The following is a 16558-nucleotide window of genomic DNA, read 5'->3' on the forward strand; positions in this document are numbered from 1 at the left end:
AAAGTTAAAGTAACCCATTTTCTGTAGCTATTTAACTGAAGAGTTACTAACTTAGAAGTTAGTGTTTGCATAAGTATTTAAGCCCTACACATAAATACTTTGTCGAAAACCCTTTTGCTGGAATAACAGCCTTAATTCTTTTGGGGTCAGTATGTACCAGTTTTGCACATTATTCAGGAGGGATTCTTCCCCATTCTCCTTGGCAGAATTCATAGAGATATCATCTAGGTTGGTGGGATGGCGCCTCTGGACAGTAGTGCCACAGATTCTCAGTAGGGTTAAGATCAGGGCTTGGCCATTCCAAAATATTTACCTTACTGTTTTTGAGCCATTTCAGTGTCGCTTTGGCTTTATGCCTAGTGTCATTGTCATGCTGAAAGATGAATCTTCTCCCAAGCCATAGGTTCATAGCAGACTGGAACAAGTTCTCAAGCAATATTGTGCCATATTTGTGTCCATCCATTGTCCCTTCAACTCTGACAGGATTCCCAGTTTCCTGCACATGAAAAGCATCCCCATGGCATGATGCTGCCACCACCATATTTCACCATATGTTTCTTGTGGCATAGGCAGTGTTAGTTTTACGCCACCCATACCTCTTTGAAGTTTGGCCAAAAAGTTCTATTTTGGTCTCATCTGATCATAAAACCTTTTCCTACATCTTAATTGGCTCTTTCCCATTCTTTGTAGAAAATGCCATACATGCTTTTATATGGACCTTCTTAAGGAATGGTTTCTTTCTTACTACATTGCTGCAGAGGCCTGCTTCAGGGAGAGCTCTTGAAATTATGGAGCCATGCACCTTCACTCCAGTTTCAGCCATCGAGCATTACAGACTTCTAAGAGTGACGGTTAGAGTTTTAGTAACCTTTCTCACCAGACAACGTCTTGCTCTGATGTTTAGTTTACTAACCCTAACACTTCCACTTTCTGATTATAGATCCAACAGTGGTTAGTGGGACATTCAAACTCTTTGATATTTTTTGTAGCCATTTTATGCCTAGTGCATTTCAATCTTCACATTAACAGAATGATCCTTTGTCTTCATTTTTGTAGTGATTGTCCAGCAAAGACAATGGCCCTTACAAAGGGTGCTTTTTATATTAAGAGAGATATAAAGGACTCGCAAGTCATACCTAATTATGTTTAATTATGACTGTCACCTTCATGTCATTTGTGATTAATTTAGCATTTCTGTAAACCTGGCGCTGAGTTTTTTTTTCTTCAGTTAAATATCTACAGAAAATGGTTTATTTTAACTTTGAAAATTTATTGTTACAGCATAAGAGATCACATTAAAAATACTGAATGGGTAAATATGTGTACGAATCATTTGTCATGCAGAAAATTACGATGACTTTCAAGGGGTTTGGCATGCTACTGTACATAACTACACACCTTCCTCAGAAAACTAGTTACTTTTCACAGATAATTTGTATGCAGACAGTAATCAGTTGGATGAAAGCAATAATATTACAAATCCATCCATCCATCATTGAATTCATTTAATCCACTTCAGGGGCCTGTCCCATGTCCCACATATTCAACTTCTCTGTCCCCTCAGGTGTAGTCCCCTTGTGCCTGAAATCCACAACCATTGTACCTGTTTCCAAAAAGCCGAGGATAACCTGTCTTAATGACTATCGACCAGTTGCTGTCACCCCTGTCATCGCAAAGTGCTTTGAACGACTGGTAATCACCCACAACAAAGCCTCCATCCCAGCTGATCTAGACCAACACCAGTTTGCCTATCAGTCAAACAGATCAACTGAGGATGCCATCGGTGTGGCTCTACATGCTGCTCTCTCGCACCTGGAAAAGCCCAACACCTAAGTTAGAATGCTCTTCATTGATTACAGCTCTGTATTTAATACCATCATACCCAGCCAGCGGATCCAAAAACTCTATGCACTAGGACTTACTCCGTCCATATGCAACTGGCTACTGGATTTTCTCACCAACTGCCCCCAGTCTGTCAGGATGGGCAAAAATATATCCTCCACCCTTACTCTGAGCACTGGTGTGCTGCAAGGATGAGTGCTAAGTCCCCTTCTCTATGCACTCTTCACCCATGACTGTCAACCCATCCACCAATCAAACATTATTGTTAAATTTGCTGATGATACAACTGTCATTGGGCTTGTAACAGACAACAGTGAAGCTGCATATAGGGAAGAGGTTCAGAGTCTGACAAAATGGTGCAACACCAACAACCTGGTCTTAAGTACCAAAAAGACCTAAGAAGTTATTCTGGACTTTAGGACCACTAAAAAGACCAATCACAGTCCGATAACTATCAATGCAGATGCTGTGGAGAGAGTTTCCAGCTTTAAGTTTCTAGGAGTCACCATCTCAGAGGACCTGTCCTTGGTTGACAACAACTTGGCTATAATAAGCAAAGCATAACAACGCCTCTGTTTTCTCAGGAAGCTAAGGAGAGCTGACCTCCCCCAGAAGCTGCTGGTTAATTTCTATAGATGCACTATAGAGCGCATTTTAACTAACTGCATGATGGCCTCGTACAACAGTAGAGGCCATTATTGGGACTGAACTGCCATCACTCAAACTCTCGTATAAGACTCGCTGTGTGAGAAGGGCCAAAAACATTCTCAAGGACAAAACTTATCCTGGAAATTCTTTGTTTGAGGTCCTCCCGTCAGGCAGATGCTTTAGGTCAATCCGTGTACGCACAAACAGATTAAAAAATAGCCTTTTCCCATCTGCCATAAACTTTCTGAACTCTGAATCTCCTCAGTCTGAGATAATTTTTTAATTGAACATGTGCAATAAGCTATATTGGTAATGTGCAATATACTAATGTAATACAATATATACTGTAATATGTAATGTACTATTCATTAACAGGTGCAATAACAATTTATGCTGCTGTACTTTGAGCAATAATAATTTGCTCTGGTTACTTGATCACCTAACACTGTATATGACATATTTGGAATTATTTGACTTTTCTTTAAATGCACCTTGGGGCTTTCACAAAAAGTAATTTTGTTGTATTACACAATGACAATAAAGTGCTGAAGTTGAACTTGAACATCAGCATCTGATGCAAGGCAACAATGAAATTTGGATAGGATGCCAGTTCATCACAGACCAGTAGCATAAATAAACATATTAAACATGTAGAAAGAAGTCTTAGCAATTGCCAAGCTCTCACAGGTAGTGTCCTGATTGTACCTGAAAAAGCCCAAATGCAAACATTATACTCCGTATTTGTAATCAGTTGTTGAAAAAAAAGTAGCAATAAGTTAAAGATACTTTTATTGTCTATTCTATGGCATAATTTTTTCTAAGGGCCTTTCTATGCTAGTTACCTCATAGCTTCAGTTTATACTTTAAATTATAATATTACTCTAAATTATAATAGGAATATCACTGAAACCTGCACAGCCTTTATTATTGATTTAAAAATGTGCAGGAAGCAAAGCATTTGTAAAAGACGTGGAAGCTTTGTATGAATATTAACATTTGAACTGAAGAAATGTTTTGATGTCATAGAGTTCAAGGACCTTTCCATGCCTTTGTGAAAATACTTTCAGAAGGAGGAGTACGTGGTCTGTGGGCAGGATGGGTTCCCAATGTGCAGAGGGCTGCTTTGGTCAACTTAGGAGGTATTGTGAAATTTTCATCCATCCATTTTCTTAAACTGCTTTTTTCTATTATAGGGTAGAGGAAAGTTGTAACTTAATCTAGCAGCATCAAGAACAAGCAAAAGACTATCCCATCACCAGACCAAGACACCACACACACAGTGACACTCACATATATGAAGCCCGTTATCCTAACAAGTGAACCTATAACCACAGAGACTATGTATACTCCAAGCCAAAATCATTCAACCTGTAAATGAAACCCACATGTCTGGAACTTTGAAACAGGAGCTATTGAGCTGCCCTTTTGTCAAATTTGTAATTAAATCAAACCGATCCAGTTTCACACACAATTTGAAGTTCCCAAAAGTCCTACTTTATCTATGAATTTTACCATTTAATGCTGAACATTTTTATTAGCAAAATAAAAGAGTGGTTTCAGTGATTTAGTAGTGGCAAAATTTGTAAACTTCTAATGTAATATCTATTCTCCTAATATTATACTGTGTATATATATATTTGTGTGTATGTGTAAATTATTTGCAACTAGCCATGTGTGCCCAACCACGTTGCGTGTGTTAAAGTTGTCTGTGAAGGGCTCCCTGTTTAAACGCGGCTGCCAGTCGTGAACTGGGCCCTTCGTTGCACAGCATTATGATTTTTTATAAGGCAAACAAAATTACAAAAGAAAAACCCTTGGACATTGATTCGATAGGAACGGCCTACTCGGAATCAATTGTCCGAATCGTAATTATGTGGTGGTGTAGGAGCATTTCTGCTCCTGTCCGTTCACAGTCCATCTCGTTTTCACGACGCTATCGTTTCCTCTCATGATCTCTTCTCAACCTTTCTCCAAACTCGCAGGTTGCTTTGTGGTAATCCAAAGAGTAAGGCAATATACATGGAGCAATGGTTATAAAAGGGGGACCCATATGTATCCAGGCTCTTTAAAGCATAAATAAGGATCACTTCACTGACATGTGAGCAAGCCACGGTACAACTGTGAGACGCACAGCACTCGCCCGCTACAACATAACAATAATAATTTCCGGAACGTGCTGTTACGTTGTCATTCATTTTACCTACTGTCTTTCTTTCATTCATATGTTACGTAGGCACGTACCTTTTATCTTCGACAATCTCATTCTCTAACCAGGCCTCAGGAGCTAACCAGCGTAACACTGTCCACCATCCCTTTCGTTATTCTGGCACATAACAACAACGTACTAAACTGGAAGGTGGTCTACGCATGCGTGGAATTCGCGGACAAACAAAGATCAAGATCTAAATGAAGATCTCTTTAGTTAATTTAAAGCACAACAATCTGTTTAGTTTGAATGTCTGTGTTTTGAGGTGTGACTGGAGTACTACAGTCTTCAGTAGTATAAGCCTGGAGGAGATTCCTAATGCAATGCCTATGTTTTAGCTGTCTCTCTACTGCCATCTAGAGCTTCTTCTTCTAATTCATTCACGGACAAACCAAGATAAAGATCCAAATGAAGATTATATATAGAGATGATGCCATGTGACAAGTGCTGTTAAAAAAGGTATCAGTTGACAGTATCAGTTACAGTACATGGTATCTGATTTTATAAAACTCATACAAATAAACATATTCAAATAGAACATCAATTCCAACATATACCATAATGGCTGTTGTTCCCCAAAAGTCTCCAGCCGAACAGCTGTTTACAAAAATGCTTAGACATATCGATCAAATTAGTAATGAAAACTCATAAGGTCAAGATGTTAAATTTATGCATCACACAGCTTGAAACCTGGTAGTTCCTGGTGTTCACTAACCTGAGTATTTTCCACATGGAAGGAGGGTGACTAAGATTTGAATGTAACAGATCGAAAAATATGTTAAGGGCCTTATGTTTTTTGTCTGCAAATTAAGTGTGAACTAACAATGGGGAGATGGTGTTAGAAGCAAGGCACACGACTTCCTCAACCTACCTTTTGTCCTTGGTATGGACATTAATATACCAAACTGTGAAGAAGAAGCTCAAAACATTTTTTAATAATGGACTTGTAGAAAACAGTCATTACGTACTGTGACTCTTGAACTTGTTCTGAGAGGCTTTGTTAAGTATAACAGATGTGTTGACCTCTTGTCCTTGAGTGTCAGAAATTGTGGCCCTGGACTTTGATATTCCTCTGCCTCTACAAGTTGATGAAGTTGATGTATAAAGGTGAGAGTGATCAGTTGGTTTGCTTATAGACTACCACCAATTGTTTTATTTCGTTGGCACTTAATTGTAGGTTATTAAGGCTACACCATTTGACCAGTTCTGTTACCTTATTCCTATTCGCAGACACTATCATAATGTGTGGTGTTATCAGCAAACATGACAAATCTGACAGAACTTCAACTGAAATACAGTCACTTCTGTACAACACATAAAGGAGTAGTAATGAGATATAAACTTGTTCAGCTTTTCACCACCCGCCTCTTCCCAGTTTCATATATAATAAAAATAATTTAAATTCTGATAATATTAGTTTCAAATCAAATTCATGAAGTTATAAATACCATATTGTTTTACAAGATCAAACTAACAGTCAGGCAGTTAAAAATTTATGAGAATTTAGAACTACCCAATTTTACTGATTTGGTTAGATCCAGACTCAGTAAAATGATTGAACATTAGGTGCTAAAACAAACATAAAATACTAAAGTAACACTTTTATTTACATCACAGAAGGATTGGTGTTTTCTTTTTAATTATCTGTTAGCTCAGGTGGAAGAAGTGTAAGGGTAGTCAAAGTCAATAAAGTTATCACAAGAATCTCGCACAAAGTGCAAATTGACAAAGCTTTAAGTTTAAAATACTTATAAGGGAAATCTTTGAGCTACAGCTACAGAGATTAGATTTAAACATGAACCTCACGTTCACAGATTCTTTCTGTTGCCACTTCTTGTGGTTTCTAATCCTAGTAGAGTAAAGTTTGAGAGGTGCAGGCCCAGAGGATTGTAGAAGAGTCCACTGGACAGAATTTTATCGGTTCGTCTGTCTCACAAACTCGAGGAGTGTGCTCATGTCTCTTTAAATCACATGATGTTTTTGTAAATCTTGCAGGTTTCCACCTGTTTTGCCTGTATTTTCCTGTGGTTGCACCTAAGATAACAAATATTTTTTTCTATGGATATGTTTATAAAAACAAATCCTTACTTTAAGACTCAAAATCTGAACTATGTAATTAATATGAATTCAAATCTGTAAGTCTGTTTTTGTATTTTTTTTTCTTTCCAGATTTAACTACATATGATACAGTAAAACATTTTTTGCTGCGAAATACATTGCTGCCAGACAATAGCATATGCCATGGTTTAGCAAGGTACTTCTATTCATTATTGTTTTTATCATTTATATTTCAGTATGCCAGAGTGGTCTGAATGCATTATTTATACTTTGATATACAATCTCCCAAGCTCCATATTATATATATATCTAGCATTACCGGTTAAAAGGGGGTTAGAAAGTTCAACGTGAAACAAATACGTCTAATGCTGCTTTTAGAACGTTTGACTGTGTTTCGTTTTAGAATGGGTGGTCGAGCTCAGGTGAAATACCTGCATGGAAGCTTGAGATCTTATACTTGCTTGAAAACAAACTGTTTCGTATTTCCATGAGTGTTCCGTGTGACCAAAAATGTTTAAAAGCTTTCATTCAATGCAGTCTTCAGCTAAAAATGCAGTAAAAAAAAACATATGTTGCCTTTATAAATTCGAAGTGTTGAAACATTCTCATGAGCCTGACATCAGCTGCACTAAACATGCACACTCACTCTGAGTTGTGACCATTTTTTTGGGGTTACAGATGGCATTTATATGTTTACATAACTGTGCCAAATGTTTGTATGCTCCCAGGTTGTTGAAGATGCTGTCAAAAATCCTTTATTATGTTGATATTGCTATTGGCATCACACATGAACATAGAAATCTAATGCACCCTGCCTGTATACATGTATACGTATTTTGACTGATCCTTCTGTTCTCATGCAGCCTATAGTTAAAGTGATTTCTGCGTCATGGCCTACAGAGCCATCAAAAGTAACTTGGTGAATGCCACAAATGTCTACTGCCACTTTTTGAATACAAGTTTCACTTACATTACTAATATTTTGGTTCATGGATTAAAGGCCTAATCTTCTTGTAAGGCAAATCTGCCAGCTATGTTATAGCAAATTAAAGTCAACATGTGAATTATAGGATGTGCCTACCTGGGACATACAGTAACTGTCATCTACTTGTTCATAGAGTCATGTCCAAATTACTCTACAAAAGGTAGCTAAAAAAGCTTGGTGTTTATATACAATATACAAGGGGCACTCAAAAAGTTTCCACACTTTTATATTTTCATTGGATACGGTGAAGACAGGAGGAGTAGTAATTGGACATTCAAAAGTTGGTACGACGCTGGGAGAATTGCATCGCAAACGACGGTGACTATGTAGAAAAGTGATGTCATTTGTTTTTGAAATTCTTAATTTAATAGACTTTCTAATACAAATGGCAAACGTAAATACAGCATAGATACAATACTTTTATTTAGTGATACACATGTTGCATTCACAGCCAATCTTGACGTAAATCAGCTTTTTTTATACCAACATGAAGAGCATGCATCAGGCAGCTATCACTGTGGAGTTTTACAAAGAAAACAAAATGATAATATGAGAGTTTAAAAGATTAAATATAGCTGGCTGGCCATACAAAGCCTTAATTTAAAGTTTTGAGTGTAGCAAAATTAAACTTAAGTTTATCATCTTAAAATCAATTCCTGAAAAGTTTTCCTAAAAAATAAAAAAAAACTATCCAAGATTTGCGTGCCCACTTTAGTTCATGGTGTACCCAAAGAAGACATCCTTTTAAATTTCTAAGCCTGTCATTACGCAGCCTTAACCTTTATAGATTTAATCAATTCAATTATGGGAAGAAATGTATTTTGTGAACATTGTTATACCTTTGTGAGGCAATTCAAAGAATTGCAAGTCTGACACCTTCTAGGCCTTCACTCAAATACTGAAATACATTTTGGCTCATTTAGCAGTAGCATCTTTGAGCACAAAGGAGCAACCTACCACTGGTGGATCACCAATCCATCTCTGGTAACTTTCACACAAACCGCCACACTGTCTCATAGCAGGCTCTTTAGAAACACATCATTGGGATGTGCAAGAAACGGGAGGGCCAGAGGAACGTTCTGCAAACATCAGTTGAAAGGTTTTAGCAATGAATTTATCTTGGTACCTCGGTATACGTCCACTTTGGAATAAGTCCAACTTGGTATACGTCCTGTTTGGACGCGAAAAATTTTGCTTGGTGTACAACCTTTGTTTGGAATACGACTCGCGCGCTACCCTTGTTTACCTCTCTCTCGAAACAAAGCCACGACTGCCCACGAGCGTTAGTACGCCAGTTGCTAGCATTCAGGGAACAACTCGTGCTATAATTCTCTGTGAATTTTCACACGATTTTGTGTTTTGTCGCGTAAATTTGAATTGATTGTTGAAAAGTATGAAGGTGGCATGCGTATCCGGGACATGGCTGTTGCATACCGTTTGCCAAGAACGACGGTATCTACGATTGTGAAAAACAAAGACGTTACTAAAAAGTAAAGTGAGGTTAAATTTTCATTTATTTCATCTAATTGCTTTTGTATTTATGTATTTTAGTATTAAGCAATGTTTAAATTATTTTATACAACCCCATCAATGTATAATATGCCAATAACAACAGGATTTTTTTTCATGGGAACGGATTAATCATTTTCCCTTTATTTCTTATGGGAAAAATTTGTTTGGTATACGTCCTGTTTGGTGTAAGTCAAAGGGTCTGGAACGGATTAAGGACGTATACTGAGGTACCACTGTACTTTATTTACACACAATATGTATGCATGTACTGTCATATTTTGTTGAACTTTCAATTTCATTTTATTCTGCACTAAATTCTGCTCATGTATGTTCTGTGATGTATGCCAATAACGTTCATGCTTTTTATTTGAAGATTTTTAATCGTTGAGTCTTATTACTGAAATTAGATCACTTAACATAGGTAATGAAGTTAAGTTTAGAAAAACCTTTGATTTGCCATTCTAGTCCAGTAAAATTGAACAATGACATCATTTTGTTGGTGAAAGTAATGTGGATAAGAAGAAATGTAGCACCTTTCAGTATTCTGGATAGAAAATGACATCTTTTTATTAGTTTATAAATCAAACTGTTTTTGCTTTACATGGATCATAACACACACCCATAAGTCACATTAACTGTTGCAGGATGTTTTTCACAGTGATTTAATACATTAATTCAACTAGTATTTCAAAATAAAGAAATTGCTGCTGGCACACTGTGAAGAAATGAGATATGAATCATTTTCTACTAACTGGCCAGTTGTCTTCTGTGGTCAGTGATGTCAATTCACACTTTAACTTGTATTTTGTATCTGGCACCTTTCTACAGTGTGAGCCACCCCAAGGTGCCTTATAAATATGGACTACAGTGTCGTTGTTTTAATATTTCAATACTTAAAGTTCAGGCAATTGTAAGTGACTTGCTTAGACTCCAACAGGAAGTTTAGCAATGGGATACTATCCAGTTTAATTTAATTACCAGTAATGGCGCACTGCACAATAACATGCAGTGCATACACTTGACTTGAGAATTAATAGTTTGCATCCTCCTTCTCTGTACATTTAGCATTTGTTGGCTCAGAGGTTGATGCGTTTGCTGTTTCCTGAGCAGTTCTTCTTTTCTCCACCCTAGCAGCCCGCTTCTTCTCTTCTTTCGTTGGCATCTTTCACGTTTAAACTGATTAAGTCAATGTTTGTGTTGCGATTACTTGGTACATTTTCTTAATTTTTCAATCTGCCTCAAGAATGATTTATGATATGAAGAGGTAGGGGAAGTGACGGTGAAGTTGGTAGGGGTGAGAACGGCGCCCATACACGTGTGCCGCCCTGCTGGCCCCTGCCAAGAGTTGATTCTACAATAAAATAAAAAGAGGAATAACCTTGGAGGTCAATCATCACCCTGAAAGCGGATAGTAGACGTCACGTAGTATATATGTACCAAACGGTTTGTGAGCTACAGGTGATTAAAAATCCTGGACAGACAAACGGACAGCCACGGTAGCGTATTATATAGAAAGATATGTTACCAACTGTACAATAACTAGTGTCAAAAACATAACCAGTAGACGTCCATCATTTTATGTGAGCATCTTGCCATGACGACTACCATAAAAACATTTTCTTTTTACACCTCCACAGTTACAGGGGCAAAAATGTAAGCTGCCTCTGTAGCTGCAGGGGCAAAAAAAAAAACAAACCAAAACCACTGTAAAGTTGTTGCTTGTTTTCCACCAAATCTCGTACAAATGACATTAAATGCTAATGTCTGAAACCCAAAATTACACACAGAAGGCCTGTGCATTTACATATAGACAGGTATTTGTACAGTTGAAGCGCAGGCAGGTAACGTGGCACAGAGTGGGATTAAACCAGCCTCCCTGATATAATGTCTTTCAAACAAGGCCACAGATTTCTTATTCTAAAAAAAATGACCAAAAAAATTTTGCATGTAAGGAACACATTTTAGGTTGTTTCTTCTGAGTCTGGAAAGCTGAACTAAAATCCTAAACCAGAGTGTGAGATCTTGTCTCTTTATGTGCTGTATATGCGGTTGGCACAGTTCCTTATTAAACAAGTGACGTGCATGTCTGCGATTCTTTCCTTTTTCCAGCATTTGCTCAGGACTTGTTGCTGCCATAGTAGGAACTCCTGCTGATGTAGTTAAAACCAGAATCATGAATCAGCCAACAGATGCAAAAGGAAGGTGAGTTTAACCTTAGAAATGTGGTAATCAATTTAGTAGTAATGTCTTTATTTAATTCTACTACAGTGAGATTTGTAAGGGGGGTAATGCGGTTCAGTTTGGTGCCATCACTTTAACTCTCCCAAATTGCAAAGCCTTGCAAGAGTAAATCACAACAATTGTGTTACTAAAGAGTTTAAGTATTGGCAGCCATATTTAGAATTGTTGTCAAGTGAATGGCACCCTCAGGAATAACTATGAGGCGCCGGGTCAGAAGCGATGAAGTGTCAATTAGTCCTCTTCTTTGGGCTACAGGCCACTCTTTCCACCATTTAAATACAACCAAGACGTACACGTGGCTTTAAGAAACAGTGCGCAATCTGTATAGACATTTTAATGCACTTAAACGCTGTAGTGTACTGTGGTGATTAGTAATTGTAATGCTGTACTTGAGCTTTAGTGTTGACAGCAAAAAGTTCAAGAAGCATTATGGACCTCTAACCCATTTTCCATTTATTGCATTTAGCTAAATACTATTTTTAACATTCATTATTTCAAAGTGTTTATCAAAGCGATTTATTAATACCATCATTTGTATGTCATCGTAATTCAGTGGTTAGCACTAACATTTCAGAGTTTGAATCTCTCGTGACTGCAGTGCATGCAGGGTGCTGGTCCATCGTGAGCACGGCCTCAAGTCACTGATGTGGGTCCCCTTTAGAGCTGTCACGTTAACTTATGTGTCTATCATTGGGATGGTGGAGGAAAACAGCAGTACTGTTACAAAATGCTGTTCAGTGCTGATAGAAAAACGCTGTGAGAACAGGCATTAACCGCAAGGACAGCAAGCAAACCAGCCCTGGAGCTGTGAGGCAGCAGTGCTAACATCCCACCCTATCCACCATTGATGTTACATTTCCAAAACACATCGAGTTGAGATTTGAAGATCAACGGATTTCTAACTACATTATGTGATCATTTACTTCTTATATGTAAAGTAGTCTGTATGAAATAATGCTTGCTTATATTTTTAAAAATGTACTCTTAACTCAAGTTTATTTTGTAGCCTTTATTTTAAAGTAACCTCTATTTGCGTATGCAGACTGATTTAATCCCCACAAACTGGATTAGCCGTGCAGGAATTTTACACCCTGTATGTGGTAAAAACAACATGTCAGCCAATCAGACATGCTGACTGTTAAATGATGAAGAGCCAGACTGACAACCTTACCACACGACAGTGCAAAGGCAGACATTGTATGTTCTCCTTAAGTCTCCATGGAGCTACTCTGAGCACTTTGGCCTCCTCCCTCATGCTAGAGTTGTGCTTGTTAGCCTTCCTGGTGTGAATGAACGCGTTCAGAAATGGACTGGCATCCCATCCGTGGTGTGTTCTTCTTGTGCACCAGTATGTCACGATCTGTCCTGATCTTTGTGACTTAGATAATGGAATGGGGGAGCTTGGTAAATGTTTAAATGTTTGGGGAATTCAACATTGCTTTCTTTTACTTTACTTTTCAGTTTGTTCATGAAAGAGACAGTCGTGGATGTTTTTGCATACAGTAACCGTAGCTGCATTTGACAAAGGTTTCTAAATGGTTCAAAATAGTTCAAGTGCAGCTATCAGACATTCCGACACTGGCACGATTTGTCGTACAAAAAAAATACTCCACAGTCCAAGTTTTTAAAGATTTTAGTGAAGTTAAATAAAAAAAAAAATAAAGAACAAAACTTCATCGTACATGCAAAAAATAAAAGGAAAAAAGAGGAACTTGTGATATTCGGTTTTAAATATCTAAGTTACATTTCTTAAGGATCTATGTAGCAGACGGTCAGAAAACGATGTGCCTTATACACTGTAGCTATCTGTCTAACTGTTCACGTTTCTTTCTCGCTGTCTAACTTCAGTCAATGGACAGTTCGGATTATGATCATTTCATTTTCTATAACTTATAGGGGGATAAACAGAATCTTCCATTATGTACGTTAAGCTATACTGTACTCAAGTTCAAGCTAAGCAGACAAAAGAAAATGTGCCATTAATGTAAAGGATTTGGCTCTTACAGTAATAGTTAAGACAGAATGGAGGAGCTTGTCCTTATTTGAAGAGTCTGCAGATTCTCTAAAACCTACTAAGGCCAAACAGGACTTTCACATTTCAAAAACAACTTTGTAGTGGAGGCTATCATATTGATCATCCCCAGGGTCACTAATTATTAGTGGTGCAACATTTAAAAAATATTTTAAACAATTTAACTGTTTTATATTCAGTAAAGTAAGTAAACATTAACCTGGCAACAGCCTTAGTGAGCGATCTCTTCAGTTCATGCGGCTCACTGACAGTTCGCTCCATGCCCTAGCACATTTGTCCGTATGTAACCCCGCAAAGTCTAGTTCGCTTGACTAGTGTGATCGCTCCGTGCCAGCTCAACCGAACTGTGTCCTGGCCCGCTTGGAAGAGGTGGGCCCGAGAACAGTTCAGTAGCATTCAGGAGCAGTGTGAAAACAGACATGACGTCAATAATGCGACAAGTGCAATTCCCATTTCACTCAGTACAAGTTTTTATTCTCACCTTCAACAAAATCATTTGTCTCCATAAAAATCACACACTTGCAGCACAATTATCAGCAAAATGCTGCGCTGCACTCTCAATAAATCTGTAAGCCCTACACGACTCCAAAACAACCACAAACTGCTGTCACCCTGTGTTTGGATCTTATTTGGGGTTTACACCAAATTGCACAGGTCATGTCGAAAGTGTGCCCAGGCACAGAACATTAAGCACAGTGTGAGTGCAGGCCAGCAGGGGAGTAGACGGGTGGGCACGATACAGAACAAACGTGCCTAGTGTGAGTACACCGTCTGACTTGGTCCGGTTTGTAACCTTTCTAGGCCTAATACTACGACGCCACTCTTAGTGTGGTAAGAAAAGGGTGTCAAAACAACTTCGTAGATGCATCATTTACAAGAACATTTAAGTTAGTACTTGCATCTGTTTAAGTTGGTGTAAATAGTCCTCATTTTTTGTATAGCCTTATTTAGTATAAGTTCAACTTTTAGTAGTAATGATTAGCTGTCATTTCATTTGCTTTTTGCTAACCAGGGGCTTACTCTACAAATCCTCTGTTGACTGTCTCATACAAGCAATACGCAACGAAGGCTTTGGATCTTTATATAAAGGGTTTATACCAACATGGATGAGAATGGTGAGTTCATTTTTATACAATGCATACAAACAGACACGGTCTTTTTTGTTGTTAGTTTAGAAAATTAATTTCATTCATTTTTTTGTGCAGGCACCCTGGTCCTTGACATTTTGGCTGAGTTTTGAACAGATTCGAAGAATGTTAGGCGTTAGCTCATTCTAACGCCTGCGATGGTAACTTGAAAATGAAAAATGTGTTTACTAAAGCTGCTTCTAGTCCACCTCACATCAATAGAGAAATTATTATATATTTATGTAATGGTGGTTTAACACTCATTACCCACGTTTTTGCTCATTTTTATGTTCCTTTTTATAAACCACATCTATTCATTGTACTTTAAGACCTGATTATTGTTGAATTGTGCCTGTCTGCTCACATGCTTGAACATTAGTTCTCAAAAAGTTAGAACTGAGCGCTTAGGCTTTAATGAGACTTTCAAAATCTCCCAGAAAAACGAGCTGCACATGCCGAGTTATTGTCAGCGTCTTTGATTGACACCCATTGAGCTCAGCACGGGCTGTGGCTGCTCCTGACCTTTTATCAGGTGGATGCCTGAACTCCGGTCACCACTCCCTCCCTCTTCTGACCACGATTCCTCTGATCTTCTCAATTTCTAAACTCCAGGCGGACCCCGTTTAGGAGACTCAAACAACCAGCAGCTGCCTCACATTGGTGTCTGCAACAGATGCACTCCAGCTCAGATCCTGAAACACCTCAGTTAAAAAACCAGGCACTAAACTCAACTTCGTGTTCCACTCACGTGCCCATTTCTGGAGTAGAGAGGTGGACAATATCTCTCTGTAGTCTGTCAATTATGTAAGTGCATTATCTAGCTAGCTATCACTGAACGTTCACATGTTGCATTTAATAAAAAACAGTAAAAAAATGAACACTTTATTATAAGATTTAAAAATATATTTTAATAACATTATATCTAACTAACTAAGATAGCTGAAATACCCGGCATTGCCCGGGAAGAAAATACTTTTTTTTTTTTGTTTAAGAAAAATATAATCTAAAAAAACACATCTTAAATAATAAAAATAAATGAACCAACAAAGAGACTCACTAATGTGCTTGTCTTGCAGCCTTGTGTGTGTGTCATCATCCAGCTGACGCTCAGAACCGGCCAACTCAGTTTAATTTCAAAAGCCACGGGGCGCGGTGGTGGTGCTCAAACATAAAGAACATCAGCAGTCACCTGCAGTTCACCCTCTGGTGGTCGTTCCGAGTGTCAACTGGATGATAATGTGCATACAAGACTACAAGATCACCCCCCACCCTACCCAGAAGGGGGTGGGTTAGGGTTGATTTCACCCTACCGTATTTTTAGTCGACCAATGAGGAACATCTGTACCAAGTTTCATGAAAACCACTCCAGCCGTTCGGACGTGATGCTGGAACACACACACACACACACACATACATTAACTTATATATAGATAGATTTACTTTTATTACTGGAGATCTCCAAATGTCCTATTTTTTCAGGATATTTGTGCTGTCAGGAATCAGATGCATAGCTACTGGGAAAAAAATGGTCACCTTCAGAAACAGATGTAAATCAAAACATTGGAAACAAGTTCTTATAAATGGCTTATTAAAAAGTACTTCTGATTGTATCTAACATATCCTTCACAAACACGCTTAGTGTACTTAAGGTTTGCAGCGGCAGAGCCATACATGACTGCAGTCGGCTCTGTGTGAGGTCAGTTTACCTGACGTGCTCATATTTGGGTTGAAAACTTACCCATCATGCATACCTGGGAAGAGCAAACGTCACACAGGCAATGACCAAGTGCAGGGCCCAGTGTGCTGAATCTATGAAGCAGTTGTATTAGTTACTGTTCCACTGCCCCAGCCTCAAAATGTTTCTGAAATAATCAAATAACTTAAATAAAGAGGTGTTCATTAACAAT

The 16558-nt window shown here is 38.2% G+C and overlaps 1 protein-coding gene across 3 annotated transcripts in view; it reads left to right on the forward strand.

The window, feature by feature from the left end:
* The window catches only part of slc25a27 (solute carrier family 25 member 27), a 46482-nt gene that overhangs the window by 17726 nt on the left and 12198 nt on the right, over nt 1-16558 (forward strand). For 2 of the 3 annotated variants that reach the window (XM_039748956.1, XM_039748958.1), the window contains exons 5-9: nt 3517-3629; nt 6866-6950; nt 11361-11453; nt 14537-14639; nt 14730-15556. In XM_039748956.1, coding sequence (XP_039604890.1) covers nt 3517-3629; nt 6866-6950; nt 11361-11453; nt 14537-14639; nt 14730-14801 — 466 coding nt within the window. In that variant the 3' untranslated portion in view covers nt 14802-15556. Of the gene's footprint in view, nt 1-3516; nt 3630-6865; nt 6951-11360; nt 11454-14536; nt 14640-14729; nt 15557-16558 lie in introns of those variants that run through there. The other variant, XM_039748957.1, reaches the window with a different exon arrangement.

Source organism: Polypterus senegalus, chromosome 3, assembly GCF_016835505.1.
Source record: "Polypterus senegalus isolate Bchr_013 chromosome 3, ASM1683550v1, whole genome shotgun sequence".
Classification (NCBI taxonomy): Eukaryota; Metazoa; Chordata; class Cladistia; order Polypteriformes; family Polypteridae; genus Polypterus; species Polypterus senegalus.